At 46.7% G+C, this 21,065-nt stretch overlaps 1 protein-coding gene and 1 long non-coding RNA gene across 5 annotated transcripts in view; one reads left to right on the plus strand and one right to left on the minus strand.

Moving 5' to 3' along the window:
• Positions 1 to 2,262: 2,262 nt before the first annotated feature.
• TMEM132C (transmembrane protein 132C) overlaps positions 2,263 to 21,065 on the minus strand; it is a 454,537-nt gene continuing 435,734 nt past the window's right edge. The window contains exons 6-9 of the mRNA XM_061384531.1: positions 16,807 to 17,012; positions 14,772 to 15,045; positions 12,530 to 12,721; positions 2,263 to 5,098 (exon numbers count right to left, since the gene is read on the minus strand). Coding sequence (XP_061240515.1) covers positions 3,914 to 5,098; positions 12,530 to 12,721; positions 14,772 to 15,045; positions 16,807 to 17,012 — 1,857 coding nt within the window. The 3' untranslated portion in view covers positions 2,263 to 3,913. The remainder of the gene's footprint in view (positions 5,099 to 12,529; positions 12,722 to 14,771; positions 15,046 to 16,806; positions 17,013 to 21,065) is intronic.
• Positions 16,845 to 20,059, plus strand: LOC133228738 (uncharacterized). 4 transcript variants are annotated; one of them, XR_009730350.1, is made up of 4 exons: positions 16,977 to 17,231; positions 17,406 to 17,535; positions 17,944 to 19,384; positions 19,802 to 20,059. It is a non-coding gene; the product is annotated as an uncharacterized LOC133228738 (long non-coding RNA). The 4 variants fall into 4 exon arrangements; XR_009730349.1 differs by having other exon boundaries at positions 17,944 to 18,170; positions 19,309 to 20,059; XR_009730348.1 differs by lacking the exon at positions 16,977 to 17,231 and adding an exon at positions 16,845 to 16,931 and having other exon boundaries at positions 17,944 to 20,059.

Below are 21,065 nucleotides of genomic sequence, written 5' to 3' on the forward strand. Positions count from 1 at the left end.
GCCAAGCACTACATTTACTCTGATGAGATTCCAGTTTTATAAGCAGGACTGTTCCAGGGGCAATGGGATCCGTTGGTCCCCACCATGGACTCAGCTCTATGGGCACCATAGCAGGTGCTCCCCGAAGGAGGAAGTTGCCACCCACCCTCATCGACTCAGGCACTCAGAACCTGGGTCACTCAGTTGAACCGAGTGGATCACAGAGGTATCTGCCCAAGGCCAGCAACTGGCCCTTTCAGAGTATAACTTGGGGCAGAAATGAAGCAACTAGCATTGGCTTCAACCACAGTCCTCTTTCTCTTTATGTGAAGCCTGAATTTTTTAAAAGCAAAATGTGAGCTAGCTGGGTAGAGAGCTTGATTTAGGAGCAGACGTGGTTCCCACACAGAGGTCTTGCAGGCTGTTTTCTTTTGCTGCATATGTACAGGCACACTGAGGGACCATAGAACTCTTCTGGTGCCTCAATTAAGAAATAGTCAAAACATATTAATTCCATTGGCTTCTCACAGACTCCCCCATAATGATATAGACACCAGCCCCCGAGCCCAGGCAAATCCATAAGGACAGAGAGTAGATTGGTGGTTGCCTGGGGCTGGGAATTTGATTCTGGGCAAATGGGAAGTGAATCTAATGAATATGGAGCTTCTTTTGGGGATGATGAAAAGTTCCTAAAATTGATGTGATGCCACTCTGTGAATATACTAAACACCATTGAATTGTATACTCTAAATGAGTCCATTTCATGTTATGTGAATTATGTCTCAATAAAGCTGTTATTAGTATGGAGTTTTCTCAAAAAACTGAAAATAGAGCTACCCTATCTTGAGAGTCCCTTGGACTGCAAGGAGATCCAACCAGTCCATTCTGAAGGAGATCAGCCCTGGGATTTCTTTGGAAGGAATGATGCTAAAGCTGAAACTCCAGTACTTTGGCCACCTCATGCGAAGAGCTGACTCATTGGAAAAGACTCTGATGCTGGGAGGGATTGGGGGCAGGAGGAGAAGGGGACGACAGAGGATGAGATGGGTGGATGGCATCACTGACTCGATGGACGTGAGTCTGAGTGAACTCCGGGAGGTGGTGATGGACAGGGAGGCCTGGCGTGCTGCGATTCATGGGGTCGAAAAGAGTCGGACACGACTGAGCGACTGATCTGATCTGATCACCTAGCTATTCCACTTCTGGCTTTATATCTGAAAAATACAGAAAAACTCATTCAAAAAGATGAGTGAATCCCAATGTTCAGAGTAGCATTACTTATAATTGCCAAAATATGCACACAAACTTGTGTCCATCAACAGATGAACAGATGAAGAAGATGTGGATAAATGGATAAAGTATATATGGAATACTACCCAGCGATGAAAAAGATTGAAATTTTGCCATCTGCAATAACATGGATGGACCTGGAGGGTATTATGCTTAGTGAAATAAGTTAGACGAACAAACACCATATGATGTCACTTACATGTGGAATCGAAAAAAGACAACAAACCAGTGAATAAAACAAAAAAGAAGCAGACTTGGAAGAACAATCTAGTAGTCACCTGTGGGGAGAGGAAAGTGGGAAAGGATAAAATAGGGGGAGGGGGTTAGGAGGTACAAACTATTGGTTATAAATAAGCTATAAAGATATATTATACAACACCAGGGAATGTAGCCAATATTTTGTAATAATTGCAGACAGAAAGTAATTTTTAAAAGTTATTCAAAAATTTTTAAAAATTAAAAAATAAAACAGGTATTAAAAAAAAACCTCAACTTCAACCAAAAAATTCTCTTCCCTCAACCAGCCAACAGCCACCACAATCCCACTGAAACTTCAAGCAACAACAAATGCAAAACCAGTCAGAATAAAAGTACACCTTTTCCCCAGATGAGAGTTTCAACACAGTTCCCATTTGATGTCAAGGCTCTCTTTCATGTTTGATGTAAATTGGAAGTTCACAAGTGGGGAACCTCTGACCAACGGTATCAGCATCACTCTGGAACTCTTGAGGAATGCACATTTTCCCCTGGTGATCCTGAGCACACTCAGTTGAGAACCCCTCGTGTAGACAACAGTGGACAGATGACTGAAAGTTTCCCTTATGAGGAATTACTGCGGATCAGCCAAGAAACCAAGAGGAAAACAAGCCAACAAACAGAATATTGTTTTCCTTCCAGCCTAGCAGACAGGTTTATTTCTTCAACACGTTGTACATTTGATGGGGAGAAGTAGTAATAAGAGTTAAGTGAAATAAGAGACAGCCCACAAGACACTGACTTGTCAAGCCATGGAAAATGTTTTAATGACAATTGGCATCACAGGTATAAATAAATAGCTCCTTTTTACTGTCTATAATATGTGCTAGAAATATCTTTTGAAAAGGTCCAGTCTAGGTTATGAGGCTTCCAGGACCCTTTCTTAGCTATCACTTTTAGTAATTAAAAAAATAAAAACAGGAAGCAACCCCAGTAGCTGCAGGCACCGCTATGTTGAGAGGATCACGTGACCGCCTGGAGTCTTCCTCGCCAGCATCTGCAGGTAGACTGGACTCTGAGGGTTTATGACCCTAGTTTCTCTCTGCCTCATAGGCTTCTCTTTGTGTGTGCTAAATTGCTTCAGTCGTGTCCGACTCTCTGCGACCCAATGGACCATAGCCTGCCAGGCTCCACTGTCCATGGGATCCGGCTTCACTTAGGATGAACGCATTTTGCAATGTGCTGCTACACAATTAGGCTGTTAAAAAAACCACAGTTGATTGACAATCTAACATAGATTTTTGTCTTTTCCCTTATGCCCTGCCCAACAAAGTGAGAAAAACAACAGAAAAGCCCTCCAACACTTTTTTGATCCTTGTTTGTTTCATGATATCAGTATGTCTTGGGTCAGGTCTACCCTTTGAGGTTGGCGCTGATTACTGGTGTGGATGGATTCCGGCTTGTGGCTCTGACCTCATCTTCCCCTGATAGAAGTATCCCTAGGGCACCACTGATGGAGTCACTGAGGAGTCAGGGGTCCCTGGCTGGGCTCTCTGCAACTGGCCCCTGCCACTGTCCCACCCACCGGTTTTGGCCCTGAGGAGGGTGAAGGTGACCTTTCCCCCCATCCCAGCAAAGGCTCTGCAAACTCCCCCTAATTGTAGAAACCCAGCAGATATCAACAAGGCTGGAGGGATAAAGCAAAGCATCAAACATAATACTTAAAGAATGGATTAACTGACATGGTTTCTAAAAATTTATCCGCTGTATAGGAATATAACTTGTTTAATTTAGGAAAATATACCATTTGATCCTCAGGAATAAACATTAAACATAAATCAAATGGAAGTCTAAGACACAAAAAGAAAAAAAAGTGGGGGGAGAGAATATGGAAAAAGAAAAGATTATTAAGTAAAGATGTGAAAATATTCAAGTTTATCCCAAGAGACAACCCATATTCAGAAATGTCTCCTCCCCAAGCCCAGGGTGACAGTCAAAGGGTGTCCTTGGAAAAAGAAAATTGAATTAAAATGGAAAATGTCTCTAAGCAGGCCCTAGTTTTATATTTTTGATCCTTTATTAGAAATATAAACAGATGATTACTTCTGTCTGTTTTTATTTGTTTTTGGGTTTTTTTTGCATTTTTTTTTTTTAACAAATACTTTTTGGTAGCTTGTCTGGGTTATATTTTGACTCATAAAATAACCTTCCTAATTTGGCCTTGCGCAGTTAAAATGTCTCCATCAGCTCCGTTCCCAGAGTTTTTTCCTTCCGACTTGAGAAAGTCTGCCATCATCAACCTCTGATCACAAAACTGCCCCTTTCCGGCTTCAGAACTTCCAACTATGAATAGTTTCAAAGATGGGCCCCAAAGAGTCCCTGTTGAGCCCCAGATCTACCGTGGAGCTGAAGGAGGGTGTCCAGGCGCTGGTCCTTCGACCAGAGGGGCCTACACGTTGTCCTTGAACTTCTCCAGATAGTCTCTGAGTTCTTTGGGGGCACCCACGCCCACGTCCTGGCACACCCATTTGATGTCCTCCTCTGTCCCGCCCAGAATGGAGTTGACGGTGGGGCAGCCGTCGTCGGCGGGGATGGTGGTGAAGGTGGTGAATTTCACCTTTTTCCTCTTGGAGGTGGGCGAGTGCAGGGGCTCGTGTTTCTGGTCCCTGCCCTGCTTGCCCCCAGAGTCGGCCGGCCTGGGGATCTGGCTCTGCCCCTGCTTTTGGGAACCTCCGTTGAGCAGGAGGCGGTTGCTCTCCTCGAAGCCCCCTGGCCCGCGGTCTATGATGGTCGTGTGCTCGTCCTGCGGCGGAGAGCTGTCGCCCACGTTCTCCAGGAGCTCCGCCTCGTTGCCCAGCCACACCCAGTCATGCGAGTGGGTCACGGAGGCCTGGCCTTCCAGGGGCACCTGCTTATGCCTGTATTTGAGGGCGAAGGTGGCGCAGTTGATGAGGAAGACGAGGATGGCCAGGCAGAAGACCCCCAGGAGGGCATACATGCCGATCTCCAGATCGCTCAGGCCGCGGGGAGTCTGCACCAGGTCGCTGGCCCCGCGCCCGCCCCCCGCCTGGGGCAGGTCCACCTGTGCCGGGAAGTTGGCGAAATCGATGGGGATGGTCTGCAGCTGACCCTCCCCCGCCAGCCGGCCCCCGTCCAGCCGGCTGTTCTTGCCCACCTTGTTGTCCAGCAGTGACTTGGCCGTGGGGTTGCCCCTCCGGAGGACCCCCTCCTCGCGTTCCGCGGAGGAGCTGCCATAGAAGGGTCCTTCCTGGGCCTTCTGGCGCCGGTCGCTGGCGTGGTTCTTGATCTCACCCTCCTCGTAGTCCACACCTGGGCTGGAGTTGGCGTCGTTCTGCCCGAACTTGACCCTGACGCTCCCCACGCCGACTGCCAGGACGCTCTTGCGTTTGGATTTTTGGCAGGCCTCTGCGATGGTCAGATCCACTCGGACCAGGGGTCCCTGGCCTTCGCCTTCAGCCATCACAGTGGGCCACCTGGGCGAGCGGGGCTGGGGGACAGACACGATGGCCTCGTCCAGGGAGGTGGCTGTCAGGGTGAAGTCCTTGGTGTCGTAGATGTCCAGGGGCGTCACAGAGCCATCGCTGAACTGGAGCCAAGTGCTGACCACAGCTTCCTGTGGGGAGAGAGGCAGTTAGAAAATCCACGGGGGATAGGAGGAGGTGAGAATGGGGGAGACGCTTCTTCTCTTAGGATCCTGCATCTCGCTCCTGCCCCTACCAATCCTAGAGGAGAACCCAAAGACTCAGGGGCAGGACTGAAAATCCAGACCTGGTGGTTGATGAAGCTGGGGGAAAAAACATCCAGGGTTTATATAAAGATCTGAGAGACAGCTTAATTGAAACAAGAACAAATGCAGATAGGCAAAGACAGCTCCAGCATAATCCTTACAAGGGGGAAAAGACCCCATAAACAGCCCTCACTGAATTAAGGCTCCATTACATTTATTAAGGAAGACTTCACTTGAGCGTGTCCTTGGAGCCTTCACATTTCCTGCCCCTCACTCTCATGCACCACTTTTCCTTCTCATCAGAACCCTTGTGATGACACTGAGTTCAGTGTATTCCATTCTCTGCATAATCCATGGTAATCTCTGCATCTCAAGATCCTTAATCACCACTGCAAAATCCCTTTTGATACATAAGGTGACTTTTCACAGGGTCTAGGAATTAGATGTGGCAGTCTTTGGTGTACCATTATTCTACTACCATGGGAGTGATGGTAGCTAAGATGTCCATAGCGATTCCTGGGTACCAGCCCCTGTTCTAAGTCATTTTCATTAGCGACTCATTTAATCTTCCCATCAATATACAAGGTAGATACTATTACGCATATTTCTCTTTCTGCAGGTGAGTAGATTGAAACATGGCAGGGACCCACGGCTCGCCCAAGTTTGCAGAGCTAACTGACAGAGTTGGGGTTGAGTCCAGGCAGTTTGTCTTGAGTCTTAACCGTGCTTGCTAGTTCGTTTCCTGGCTGCCTTTGACTCTGAGGTCACTGACCAGGCCAGGGACTACAGGAGACAATTGTGTTGTGTCTGGAATTCTTCCCAGTCCCTCTAAGAACAGGCACTGAGTGGTCCAATTTTCATTCATCTGATCATTCCAGGGACATGTATTAAAAGCCTCTTCTGTGTCAGGCCACGCGCCAGTCACTGAGTAGTCTTTAGAAAACTGACAGATAATAAACAATGCACAGCAGTTTAACTAATGAGAACTTACTGTGTAGCTCAGAGAACTCTACTCAATGCTCTGTGGTGACCTAAATGGGAAGGAAATCCAAAAGAGAGGGGATATATGTATACATACAGCTGATTCACTTTGCTGTACAGCAGAAACTAACAACATTGTAAAGCAAATATACTCCAATAAAAATTAATTAAAAAAAAAAAGCAATACACAGCTGTTTATCATGGCAGGCTGGGACGTTTCCTGGAGCTGGGCTGGGATGTTAGTTCTGCATAAGTTTGATGTGCTGAGTTTTAATTTTAATGTTTGGTTTAATGACAGGGAGGAAGGAAGGTAACTGGAGATCAGGAGAGAGATGGGTGGGCGCTGGCTGTGAAATGACTAGGGTAACTGCTACTGGACAATCTACTGGATGTTACAAAGGCGAAGCAAGAAGCAGAGTAGGGAGGGAAAGGGGCAGTGATCTTATGGCTGGGAACAGCTAATGGAACTCCAGGAGTCTGCTATGGGTGAAGGATCAGTGTTTCTTCTAATCCTGGCCGCTGAACCCTATGACAAAAGGCAGAGAGTTTGAAGTGGGAGTTTTGAATTAAATGCATGGATCCACTGCTTCCCTGGGAGCATCTTTCTTTAAACCAATTCTTCTGGGCCTCAGTTTCCCCCAACTGAAAGTGGGAATGTGAATACAGTAAGTCCCCTACATACGAACAAGTTCAGTCCCAAGAGTGAATTTGTTCATTAAGTCCAACAAAGTTAGCTTAGGTACCCAACAAACACAACTGGCTATCTACTACTGTACTGTGATAGGTTTATAATACTTTTCACACAAATAATACATAAAAAGCAAACAAACACAAAAAACAAAGAAAACATTTTTAACTTTACAGTACAGGAACTTGAAAAGTATAGTACAGTATCAGCTACATCACTGCTGCCTTTGCACTTGCTTCCAGACATCCTGGGCTTGAAATAAAGATACTGCACTACTGTACTTTATACAGTACTATGAAGTACACAAAAGCACAACCCCTTGTAGAGGATGCACCATGTGACAATGGACACCAGACACACGAACTAAGTTATGTGACTGGACATGCAAACACATGTTTGCATCTTTTAAAGTTTAAAACTTGAAGGTTCATGTGTAGGGGACTTAAAATACCTAAAGGTTCTGAGATGAACATCTATTTGGCCCATCCAATTTCCATTCCTCTTTTCTGATGGGAGCTAGAACACTAATTTTCCTTTCAGACCCAAGTCTTTCCTCCATTCAGAGTCCAAGGAGCATGGGTGGGATGCACCCCACCCTCCAGTACCAGAAGTGGGCATGTGACCAAGATCTGGCCAATCACAACATTCCACTACTCTGATCCCAGTGATTGACTCAGGAAGGAGCACATGATCCAAACCAGCCAATGGGATGTGATCTCTGGGCTTTTGCTGAAATTAGAGAATAATTTTATTTCCTCTGGGACTACTGAGTTGGGATGGAAGCCTGGAAATGGGGAATGGCCCTCCTGCAACCACTTAAGTGGTTGCAATCTTAAGCAATCTGCTGGAATCTGAGGCCAGCACAGGAGAAAGAAAGTTGACATAGTGAGAGAGAAAGACTCTTAAGAGCATGTCACAACAACAGAGAATGTCATGCTCAACAGATGGCTGAGTATAAACTAGTTAAAACCTAGGTAAAAAATACAAATAAGAGATGCAAATTCCTAGGAATCAGAAATTTAAAAAGAAGGCATACTACAGTGATACACATAGGTAACTGTTACTGAGATTGCTTGAGGGGGTGTAGAACTATTCAGAAGACCCACCAGCCAGTGGCTGGGATGTTGATACCCATCTGGGCAAGTGTCAGATGGGCATGAGAACTTTAACATAAAGCTAGGATTCCTCTCCACATACGGAGATGAGAAATCCTATCCACTGGATCAGAGACACAGCAAAGATGCTCATTTCTGCTCTGAGCACTGAGTGGGAAAATGTCTTCCTGAAAATCAGAACCCCACCCCTTCCCCATAACTGAGTGTGGTGTCTGAAGTTATACCATCCGATGCTGCAGGAGCTGCAAGCAAAGATGGTAACTGGAAGCTAGACTCACACACATGCAAAAATCTACAGGAATTTCTCAGAAACCACATAGGGCAAAGCAATCACGGCTCAAGAGATGCTCATGAAAAAAACAAGAAAAATCAATCCCTACAAAAGAAGGCTCTACCATGAGAGAGAATCAGAAAAAATTCACATACAAAGATCAGAAGACTAGGACAATAAAAATAAAACAAACCAGTAACAAAAACTAGCCAATGAAAGACAATAGTTAAAGGGAGTTAAAAAGAGTAAAAACTACTCTGAATGAGTGGGAAAGACTGGAAGAAAGAACAGGGAGCTGTGGAAAGAACCAAACAGAACTTATAGATGTGAAAAATCTTCTGGTTGAAATTCATTACTCAGTCTGAATAGCCGATTAGACATGGTTGAGGAGAGAATTAGTTACTGGGAATTAGTTACTGGGAAACTGAGTCAAGAAATTCACCCAGAATGTAACCTCAGGAATATAAATTGATGAAGCATGGGAAAGGATGGTTGAAGAAATGAGGAAGAGAATGACCAACAGTCTTCTGTTAAGAGTTACAGAAGGAAAGAATATGGGAGAACTTTAAAAGTCAAAGAATTAATGACTGGACAGCTTCCAGAATTGAGGACAAGTGCCAATAATAAAAATAAAGGCTCCTGAGGACATCCTTGGTGGTCCAAACTCTGCCTTCCAATGCCGGTGTGTGGGCTCTCTCCCTGGCAGGGGAATTAAGATCCCACATGCCATAGGGTGCAGCCAAAATGTTTCTTTTCTTTTTTTAAATAAATGAAACTTGTTTTTAAAAAGAGCATTTCATTTTAAAATATGGAGGTTTACTTATTTATTTTTTTGGCTATGCAGCTTGGCATGTGGGATTTTAGTTCTCCAACCAGGGATTGAACCCGTATCCCCTTCAGTGAAAGTGTAGAGTCTTAATCACTGGACCGCCAGAGAAGTCCTTAAAAATAAAGGTTTCTGTTGACACACTGGAGCATCTGGATCTAGCTTTACCTGAAGATTCAAACGCTTGGACATGAACTGATAAATTCTGACATCTGTCTCAGCCAGCCTGAGTTAGGTCCTTATCACTGATGGAAGCCCAGACTAACACCAGCCTCCTGTTAGGAGTGAGCGAAAATGCACCTGATATCTAAAGATGGTGTGTGCTTGCTGTTGGCATCTGCCCATTACCCCACAAAACCTGCCTGCTTGACTTTCAGCTGTCAAACTTGCAAGGTCGTCTTGCCGAGGAGCATTCTAACCTCTGAAACCCATGTGGTCATGCCCACAGCTGGAAGTGCTGAAAAATTAACACCCCCCAGAAGCAGCCCTCCAATAAGGGCTGATGGGAAGGGTGATAAATATCCCAGCTTCCTTGCCCCTCAGGTATAATGACGCTTCAGTCTTTTCTACACTGCCTGATGGTTTCCCAGGAGATCCAGGCTCCAGTTCCCCACAGTGGTGGCTGAGTTGGGAATACACTTTTTTTTTTAACTTTTTGTCTTATATTGGAGTACAGTCAACTAACAATATTGTGATAGTTTCAGGTGGACAGCAAAGGGATTCAGCCATACATATACATGTATCCATTCTCGCCAAAACTCCCCTCCCATCCAGGCTGCCACATAACATTGAGGAGAGTTCCCTGTGCTATACAGTAAGTCCTTGTTATTATCCATTTTAAATATAGCAATGGGTACATGTTTATCCCAAAGTCCCTAACTATTCCTTCCCCCATCCTTCCCCCTGGCAACCATAAGTTCAGGGTACACACTCTTTTGGCTGTCTTTCCTTCCTCCCTTCCCTCACTTCCAGACTCCCTTCTAGGGTTCCCTTCACTGCCCAGATGAAGTCCTGGCATGCAGATCCTTCTCAGGCTCAGCTTCTGGGGGAATCAAAGCTAAGACACGATTGGCTCAGGAATTTTGTTTCCTGCCCTTCTCTCCTTTAGCTTCATCAACTGAGAAATCACACCATTGGACAGACTCCCTTCTAAAGTCTCAGTTGAATGCATTCATGCTGTGGGAGACCTCATTTCTCTTTACTATTCTAGCTTTCTTCAGAACTAATAGGGCACGGGGAAGTATAATACGATCGCCCTCATATTCATGGCAAACCTTTTGAATTTCAAAGTTGGAAATATCAAGAACAAGAGGCCAGCCTTCCACACTCCAAGGACTGAGATAAAACACTGGTAATGCACTGTGCCAGTTCATCTTGGCTGACTTTTCATCTAGAGTTCATTTTTCTTTACCAACTCGAGACAGCGAACGAACTTAACATCAAACAAGCCCCTCTGAACAGCAGACAATCCGAATTAAGCCCTCAGAACACTGCAGGCTTGCCAGCATCCATCTCCATCAGCCCTGCTGTGTGACTGAGACCAGGTCTTTCCATTAGCTCATGACAGTGAGGTTGGAACATAGGGATTGTCTGGGGAGAAGCCAGCACATTTCCCTAAAGATGAGAAATTCTGAAATACTTAAAATAACACATGTCCGGGCATGATTTAGAGCTCCTATTCTTTCAAGAGTCATGTCTGCAAATTGAATGAACTCCATCCATAAATCCCTGTAGGCAGCGCCGGGGCCCTCCAATTACCATCAGCCGATGAAGACGGATGGGTGATGCTGGAAGCTGATGGGTGGCCTTGCCCCACGCCAGGGAGGTGGCAATGCCAATCGTCCCCTAATTAATTACTAGTTCTTGGCAAATAGCTTCATGCCTTCTGCTTTGTCTCCCTACTTTCCTCCTCTGCTCTTTCTAAACCAGCCAACACCATGCCAGTGTCCTTCCCCAGGAGAGGTGAGCAGAGGTGCCAGCACTGTGAGCTGGATGTGAATGAGAACCCCCTACAGGCCCCTGCTGGTGATGCTCTGGAACAAAGCCGGGTGGTTGTGTTGTTCAGTTGCTAAGTCACGTGTCTTTGAGACCCCATGGACTGCAGCACGCCAGAATCCTCTGTCTGTCGCTATCTCCGGGAGTTTGTTCAAATTCATGGCCATTGAGTCAATGATGCCATCCAACCATCTCGTCCTCTGTCACCCCCTTCTCCTCCTGCCTTCAGTCTTTCCCAGGATCAGGGTCTTTTCCAGTGAGTCAGTTCTTCGCATCAGGTGGCTAAAGTATTGGAGTTTCAGCCTCAGCAACAGTCCTTCCAATGAATATTCAGGACTGATTTCCTTTACGATGGACTGATTGGATCTCCTTGGTGTCCAATGGACCCTCAAGAGAATTCTCCAGCACCACAGTTTGAAAGCATCAATTCTTCAGTGCTCAGCCTTCTCACATCCATACATGACTGCAGGCAAAACTGTAGCTTTGACAAGCATTTGAAGTAATGCTTCTGCTTTTTAATACGCTGTCTAGGTTTGTCATAGCTTTTCTTCCAAAGAGCAAGTATCTTTCAGTTTCATGGCTGCAGTCTCCATCTGCAGTGATTTTGGAGCCCAAGAAAATGAAGTCTCTCACTGTTCCTACTTTTCCCCCTTTATTCACAGGTACCTGCTGGTGATAGTCTGGAACAAAGCCAGGTAGCAACAGCTGAATTTCTGGAATGGTCCACCCTATTCCTTTGAACCTGAGAACGTGATGAGATGTCCCTCTTATGATGTTATAGGCACAGGTGAAGTTAGGGAGAGCTGCCTAGCTGAGTTGGATGGGTCTGCTGTAGTCATACAAGCCTTTGGAAGCAGAAGAGCTTTTCTGGGTGGTGACAGAGGGAAACTCAGAGGTTGCAAGCATGGAAAGGACTCTATGCACTGTTAGTGGTTCTGAAGCTGGTGCAGGGTGTGGGCAGAGAGAAGGAAGTGGAGAGAGGCTCCCGCCAGCAGCAACAAACCTAGGAAACCTCAGGCATTCAACCGCACAGAGCTGGATTCCGCCAACCACACCAGTGAGAGTGGAAGTGGATTCGTCCCCAGAGCATCCTGATAAGATGCTGTGCTCTCAGCCTGTGGACCCCAGAGCGTGGTAACCCACCGAGCCCACCTAGATTCCCGACCCACAGAACTGTGAACGACAGTGGGTGTTATCTGAAGCAGCTGGATTTCTGAGAGTTTGCTGCCCAGATGGTTCGTCCACCTCTGGGCACTGGGTACCACTCTTCTAGTTCATCCAGACCCCACTACTCGGACCTCAAAGCCACGTGGATTTTACACAGCCAGCATCACTTCCTCCTGGAACGTGGTTTGGCTACCCTGCTCCCATTCCTCCCGCCTCCCTCCCCTTTGGCTAGATCAGGCGGGACCCTGTTCCCTTCTGGCATCCGGGCCCTTACCTGTTTAGGGGCCCGCAGCAGCTCCTCAGCTGTGGCCACAGCTGTGATAGCCCTGCTGTTCTCCGTGCTGGGGTGGAGGGTGACAGACAGCCCAGCCACGAGCTGGATGGCCAGGTCTGACACCGCAACTTTGTCGTCCAACACAGTGACCGTCTTCTCAGCCAGGATGGAGTCAGACAGAGGGGACAGCACCTGGGGGATGGGCAGACACAGACCAATCCATCACATCTGCTTCTGGATGGATGTTGGAACCTTTCCCAGCTATGCTCTGTTCATCCCTACAGGGTACAGAATACAGTGGGAAGGAGCCAGAACTTCCCTCTATACATCATCCCGTGTCATGGGAGAATCAGATAAAGTCACTCTTCCCTGTGACACTTTAACTCTATCTTTTGGAAACTTGACATAAATATTAAAATCCATTGGGTCTTTGAAAGGAAATGACCCTCTCCATTTAGATGAAGATTTTTTGCATACCGCACAAACTGGTCAACCATACGTGGCAGTCCTACTGGCTGGACTCATGAAGAGTGGCACATAGACAGCTGTTCAACCCGAATCCCATTCTAAGTGAGTTAGGCCATCAGCTGGGGAACTGAATTATAGACAGTCTAGTCTGGAGTTGGACACAACTGAGCGACTTCACTTTCATGCATTGGAGAAGGAAATGGCAACCCACTCCAGTGTTCTTGCCTGGAGAATCCCAGGGACCGGGGAGCCTGGTGGGCTGCCATCTCTGGGGTCGCACAGAGTCAGACACAACTGAAGCTACTTAGCAGCAGCAGCAGCAGTCTCCCCTCCAACCCCCGGTACAATGTATTCTCTGCTGAAATGTTACTTTCTGCCTCATTTGCTGTTGTTTAGTCGCTAAGTTCTGTCCACCTCTTTTAGGAACCCACGGACTCTAGCCTGCAGGATTCCTCTGTCCATGGGATTCTCCAGGCAAGAATACTGGAGTGGGTTGCCATGTCCTTCTCCAGGGGATCTTCCCAACCCAGGGAGCCAACCCACATCTCCTGCACTGGCAAGTGGATTCTTTCCCACTAGCACCACCTGGGATGCCCTTCTGCTTCATCTCATAAACCAAATGTTGGACTTGGGATGTCCAGGTGAAATGGTAGAAATGTATCAGTCTTTCCCACCTGGGGCAGTTGTGAAAGGATCCAGAAGGACATTTCAAAAAGGTGGAGTCACATACACTACTATACATAAGACAGATAACCAAGAAGGGCCTACTGTCCCAGTTCTGTTACTGCACTGTACTGTACCAGTTCCCTGCGCTGGCAGGGAACTCTACTCAGTATTCTGTGATAACCTTATGAGAAAAAAGTCTAACAAAGAAAAGGAATATGTATTTGTGTAACTAAATCACTTTGCTGTAACACCTAGAACTAACACAACAATGTAGATCAAACTATACTTCAGTAAAATTAAACAAACAAACCAAAAAAAAGTGGAGTCAGTAGGACTTGATGGGTTGAATAAAAGGCCTTCTGCGCCCTCCCATCTATCCTGAAATCCCACCCTTCTGTACCTTTCCTTGGGCAGAAGAGACAGCAGGATTTTGAAGAGTTGGTTGAATGACTACATGACAGAATGACAGGCTGACTTAGGAAAGAAGGGAGGAAAGGAAGAAAGGAATCCTACCTTGGCCACTGGCACAAGTATTGCAGAGTAGGGAGCAGGCTCTTTCTAAGAGAGTGTAGGAGGTGCGGATTGGAGAGGGGGCTCCGAGGGTGGAGAAGCAGAGGCAGGGTGGGCTGGGGTGGGGGTGATGGGAATGAAGGACGCAGCAGAGAGCGGGATCACAGAAGGTGCTGAGGGGTGCAGCGCCACCTTCTCATTTTTGTTTGGAAGGAGGTTGGGACTCAAAGGGGTTTCCCTGGTGGCTCAGGTGGTAAAGAATCTGCCTGCAATGCAGAAGACCCAACTTCAATCCCAGAGTCAGGAAGATCCCCTGGAGAAGGAAATGGCAACCCACTCCAGTATTCTTGCCTGGAGAATTCCACGGACAGAGGAGCCTGGTGGGCTTCAGTCCACAGGGTCACAAAGACTCAGACATGACTGAATGACTATCAATTTCACTCCACTTTACCTGGGATTCAAAGAGCTGGTCCAGGCTCACCTTCTGGTGTCCACAGGATGCCATCAGAGGACCCACCCCTGCTAGCAAACTGCCTTCCTCCAAGGCACACCATGCTCAGTGATGGGTGTGCAGAGCTTCTTGGCTCCAGCTTCCTACCTGGATGGTTGTCATGCCAACTTCCCGCCCGACCAGGATCCTGCTGTCCTGGAGAGTGGCCACATGTGGTTCCTCCAGCTTCATGAAGTCGGCAACCAGGTGGGTGATGTCGAACTGCCAGTCTGGACTGAGCAGGTGGCTTGGCTGGCCCCAGGGGCCAGCCCCCTCGGACACAAACTGGGTGAGGACCCGCACCATGGCATGCTGGTACTGGAGGGCGCAGCCCCGGCCCCGCCGCTCCTCCTCGTCCTCATCCTCGCTGTCTCGTGTGGGCCTGATGGGGAAGGAGAGGAGGCTCTCGAGTCAGAGGATGGAATTCATGATGCTCTGGAGTTGCAAAGCAGATACCTCCCCATCAATTGCCAAGAGATAGCATCCCAGGCAGAAGACTCAGGACCACACAGAAGCACCGGCTCTTTTTTAAACAATGCAAAGAAGCTTTATTGTACTTGCCAAAGGAGGAAGGTCAGACTTAATTGAGAAGGAACTAAACATCTCTCTCCACTTAACAGCATGACCCAAAGAATTTCCCCATATCCCACCTCCTGTATATGTAGCCCACAAAACACTATCTCTCTTGAAGGCATCTGTTGACAAATAAAAAATGTAAGAGTTAATATTTATTAATATTAAAGCTATTCTGTCCACGAAGTAGCTGAGAACCACGTGTGGCTATTTACAATTTAATTTAAATGAAGAAAATTAAGCAAATCCCAACATTATATTTCTCAGTCACTCCATAACCCCTTGTGCTAGTGGCTACTGTAGTTGTGGCTAGTGGCTATTGGATACTGTGGTTCTAGAACATTCCACCACTGTAAAAAGGTCTATTTGTCAAAGTGGTATGATGCTCTGGAGATGTGCCCATGCTAAGATCTTCATGGATGGACTCTTAACACCATAAGGCAAAACTTTAATTATTATGTCCAGATGAGGAAACTGAGTCAGAGATGTTGGGTGGCTGGCCCAAACTCACAAAGCTAGAAAGCCGCCAAGCTTGGATTTGAAACCAGCAAGTGTCAGTTTTTCCTTTTTAAGGGACATGGAACAAACCCACATCTTGGTCACTCAAGACCACTAAATGGTCTGAAGTCTTGGCTGGACTCACAGCTGTCTTCCTCATCAGAGGAGGACAAATTCCTTTAAGTTCATTCTATAAAAGTGGACTCACCATCTCACTGTCCTATTTATCTTTCTTGAGATAGACACTGCTGCTGCTGCTCAGTCGTGTCCAACTCTGTGTGACCCCATAGGTGGCAGCCCACCAGGCTACTCTGTCCCTGGGATTCTCCAGGCAAGAATACTGGAGTGGGTTGCCATTTCCTTCTCCAATACACTACTTGTTCCTTAAAAATCAAGACTCTGGTGCCTGGGAGACAGTCAGGAAAATAGCTCTGATGGTTTAAGATGGAAGATGTCATACAGGAAACCAATAATTCAGGAACAACTGTTATGTAGCTGACCTGGGGGCCACAGAGTGGAGGAAACAAAACCCCAGATTCCTACACAGGATGATCCAGAGTCACATGGAATAGAAGTTTTTCTTTTGGTTTAAGTGCAGATAGCATCCCAATGGTCCAGTATAAATGCATTTAGATTTTATCCAATAATTTGATATGCACAGAGCTTTTCAAGATTATAGATATTCACCCAGAACAGAAAAGGAATCACTGTTTCACATAGACAAAATAAGCCCCAACTTTAATTCTCTGGGGGTTGAAAGGCTAGAAAACTATGTCACTTTTGTGGCTTCCTTCTGGAGGGGCACTTTCAGGAGAGAGATTACTAGGAGCCCATGTAGAGTGCAAACAATTGGATCTGATACTGACCTGGCCGCTTAGCAGCCTTCCTGCCTGGCTGGGTTATCCTGAGTCTCGGTTTTCCCAGAGGATTGTTGTTAGGCTGCATCATGTAATCACCATGGCAACAGCATCACCTGGGCCCTGCACTGGCTCCTGCATTGACTCCTTTGTTGACATCATTTCCACAGCCATTGCTGTCATGGCTCTGATGTGTCTCCCCATCCTGGACTTACCTCTTGCTGGCCACGATGGGCACCCTCCAGCCTTTAATCTGGCTCAGCTCCGTGTCAGAGACCTCGATCTGCAGGGGCAGTCGGGGCACCCATACAGTGACATGCAGGGGGGCGCTTAGGTGCTGGTACGTGAAGTTCACCACCACATCCACCTTGCCTTTCATCTCTTTGCCGTTGACAAAGACATAGTCACAATGATCGGACACCTGCCAAGAGAGAGAGGATGGAGGAGGAGAAGTTCTCTGGGATCTGAAGACCACCTTTCAGCCATTTGTCCTTGTCTCTAGCAAAGCACACATGCTTAATGTAGGTTCTCCTCAATGCGGAGGCTGAGACAAGGATTTTGTGCAGTTGGCTTACTTAGGAGGTGACCCTAGGGAATGGGGACCAGGGAGAAGGCTGAGGGAGCCAGAGAAACAAGAAAGGTCAGTAGAAAGGTCCATTTTTGCATTTGGTGCTGTGACCATTGAGCTCTGTTTTTCTGGGATCTCATGGAAAGCCCCCAGAATTGTCAACCTGCAGGGTGAGAGACAGAAATATAATCTACCACTCCTCTCTCTCACTGGGTGAGTGCTGCCCATGTGTTTCCCCTATTCCAGGCTGAGACACAAGCCCTGGGATGGAAAGCATGAGCAGTGTGAGAGAAGCAGCAATCACCAAGTGAACTTGAATCTTGTCAGAATTGCAGCTGGGAGTGAACTCTGGGTGGATCCAGGGAATGTGATGCAGGTACCAGAGGTTGTCTGTTCTCCAGGCTGATGTCTGTCCAGAAGATCAGCCACACCCACGTCCCACCCCACCAGCCCCCCAAGATCTAAAGGTCTTGTACTTCCTCAAGAAGAAGTGGAAGAAGAAGAGCCTTCTTCCTCAGCAAAGTTCTACTCCCAGTTCTTACACCCACTGTCCCAATTACACGCAGCCCTGATGGTTCCCCAGAACACTCAGGTCTTCATATATGATGTTCCTTTTCCCTGGGAACGGTGTTCCTTCTCTGCTTGCAGCACTTCCCCTGACCCCCTAGGATTATCTGTGTATCTGTACTGTTACTGTTCATTCTGTGAATGGCAGCATCACGTTAGTGAAGATCAACCTGTTTCTTTCCCCTGAATTCCTTCTCCTCTCTTTTCCCATTTCTAGCAGATCGTGGCCTCAGGAAAGAGATAAGACAGAACACAGAGCTGAACAAACATAAACAAAATAAAAATAAAAGCCTGCAAGCATCTAGATTTTGTGTTCCTCTGCTGAACCCATAGGAAGATGGATCTATTTACAGCCCCATGGATACTCAGAAACAGTTTGAGGATGCCTGTGCTCCCTGGGAGGCTGGAAGGAGCAGCATGTGCAAGGATGGGACCACAACAGAGGTAACCCACGTGGATTCCAACTGATAACGGGTGCCCCCTAGGAGCTGTGAACAGAACACTTTAAGGCTAGAAGCCCCCTCCCCAAGGCCTTGATAGTAGTTATGTCTTCTAGAAATTAGACTGGGATGATGTTTCACCTCCATAATGAATTGAAAACTGAAAATAGAAATCAAGATGAGTTGTAGAGACACAACATGATCCATCTTGCATAGCCAAGTTTATGGGATCACACTGACCCCTTGTGTAAATTTGCATTTTCAGCTGCAGAAATGTAAAACCATTGAAGGCAATAAGTATACCTTTTTCTTCTTTGATCTCTTGGTGCCTCATCCCAGCTGCTCAAGAAGCAGGAGCTCAGCAAAGTGGACTGAATGGATGGTTGCACGAACGGGTGGATGGATGAATGAATGAGTGAGTGGATGCACAGATGGATGAATGGGTGAATGGATGGATGGATGGAGGGTGGATGATTGGATGGATGAATGGATGGGTGAATAAATTGCTAAGTGGATGGATGCATGGATGGATAGATAAATGGATGGATGAATACATATATGCATGGGTGGATAGATGGATGAATGGATGGATACATGTATGCATGCATGCATGGATAGATGGATGAGTGGATAGATGGATGCATGCATACGTGGATGAATGGATAGAAGGATGGATAGATGAACAGCTAGATGGATGCATGAACAGGGCTCTTTTTTCATGGGGATGCTTGCTTCAACACAGCCATAGATCTTGGGTCAAGAGGAGATGCGAAATATTGAGATAACTTGGAGTCAAGAACCGTGGAAACACAAGAAATTACTTTGAAAACTTCCAGAAAGCTTTAGATCAGTGTTTCCTAACCTTTTAGGAGTCATAGACTCCTTTGGGAATAAGTTAATTCTTGCCATAGAAATGCATACACACAGAGTTTTGTGTAGCATTCCAGAGTTAATGAAGTCACACCTGGACTCTTTGCACAGCACTTGTATACTAAGTGGTAATAGTCAATGTGCTTATCTGTCTCCCATCCAGGTTGTATACTCTGGAAGGAGCAGTATCTCCTTCAGGGGGTCTATGGCTCTGGTTAAATAACATCCGATGCTGAGCAATGAACTCCTGTGATTGCTCTTTCTTTCCCCAGCTTCTAGGAACTACAGATGACTACTCTGGGCCCAATTTTCAACTTCAACTTGCACTTCTGTTTGGAGGGGCAGCTGGTGAGGGCTGGGCTGAGTGAATTTCTTCCATCTGCTGGGGATAGTGGCAGGGGGCAGTTGGGAGGGGAACACACGAATGGATCTTCTCACTCATGGTCAGAGTGGTTTAAAAGAGTTTACATACTGATTAAGGGTGGAAACCAATTTTCATTGCTGTCCCAGACTTGTCATTAGCATGTAAACACTGTCCTGGATCTGGGCAGGCATTAGCATAATAGCCGAGCAAGAGTTATATCAGTAATCACTTCTTTAATCAATGTTGTAATTTACAGACCATTGACTTTCCTCATTTATTACCTTTCTGAGCACTGGTGGGAGGGAACCTGGCCGCTCCAGAATATATAAATAATTAAGAGGAACGCCAAGGGTATGTAGCCACCGGGCATGATAGAGCCATTGTCACTGTTATTCCTGAAGGTGCCATAAATGTCTGGGGAAGTCGCAGGCTGCATTAATCATCTCCTAAGTGGCTAGCAGTGGGAACCACGGTATCACAAAATGAGCTGGCTCGTCTGCAAAAAAGGAATCCAACCCCACTACGGGAATCTTTGCAGCCCCTCTGATCCATTTCTGGGAATCTCTTAAATTTCTCATTGTGGGTGGGCTGCCCATTAAGAACACTACCTCCTTGCCCCTGCTAACTGTGACTTTTAAAAATAAACTTATTTAAAGAAATATTTATTTATGTTTTTTGGCTGTGCTGGGTCTTCGTTGCTTCACATGGGCTTTCTCTAGCTGCGGCAAGCAGGGGCTATTCTCTAGTTGCAGTGGGAAGGCTTCTCATTATGGTGACTTCTCTCATTGTGGAACACGGGTTCTAGAGCATGGGCTCAGCAGTTGTGGTGCTCGAGGTTAGCCAACCCTCAGCATGTGGGATCTTCCCAGACCAGGGATTGAACCCATGTCCCCTGCATTGGAAGGTGGATTCTTAACCACTGGACCACCAGGGAAGTCCCCACTGTGACATTTAAACTACGCCTTTTGAAAGCACTGGTGGCCACAGAATCAACCAGTCTGCTCTTAAGGACCTTGACGGGCCAGCTTGGGTCACAAGTGTTCTGGTTGAGTGGCATATGGTTGGTTGATATCTTCTGTCATTTAGACTTTGGCAACTTCCCAAGGATGTTACCTGCTTCCTAAGGTAGAGGCTGGAGACCACTTTCCACGAGGAAAGCAAAAGATATCTGCTGGTCAGCCACCAACATCCAGTGAGACTTTTGTCTGGATTCCTGCAGCCAAGCAGGTTCTCAAATTTGAGTGAGCATCAGAGAGGGCTTGTCAAGTATCCACAGATGGTTGAGTCTACCCCTAAAGTCTCAGATTGAGCAGGTCTAGGGGGATCCCCACAGTTTTGCTTCTAACAAGTACCTGGGAAATGCTGATGCCTCAGGTCTGAGGACCACAATTAAGATATTCACTCCTTGAAATAATGCAATTGTTCCTTCTATGATTCCATGGCATCATATATGTCCCATCTTGGCCTGCTGGAGCTGCTATTACAGAATATCCAGAAGCTGGGGGCTTAAACACCAGACATTCACTTCTCACATTCTGAAGGCTGGTAAGTCCAAGATGAAGGTGCCGGCAGATTCTGTGTCTGCTGAGGACCCGCTTCCTGACTCAAGGATTCTGTCTTCTGTCTGTGTCTACACTTGATGGAAGGGGTGAGGGAGCTCTTTGG

The sequence above is a fragment of the Bos javanicus genome, chromosome 17 (genome assembly GCF_032452875.1).
Source record: "Bos javanicus breed banteng chromosome 17, ARS-OSU_banteng_1.0, whole genome shotgun sequence".
Lineage (NCBI taxonomy): Eukaryota > Metazoa > Chordata > Mammalia > Artiodactyla > Bovidae > Bos > Bos javanicus.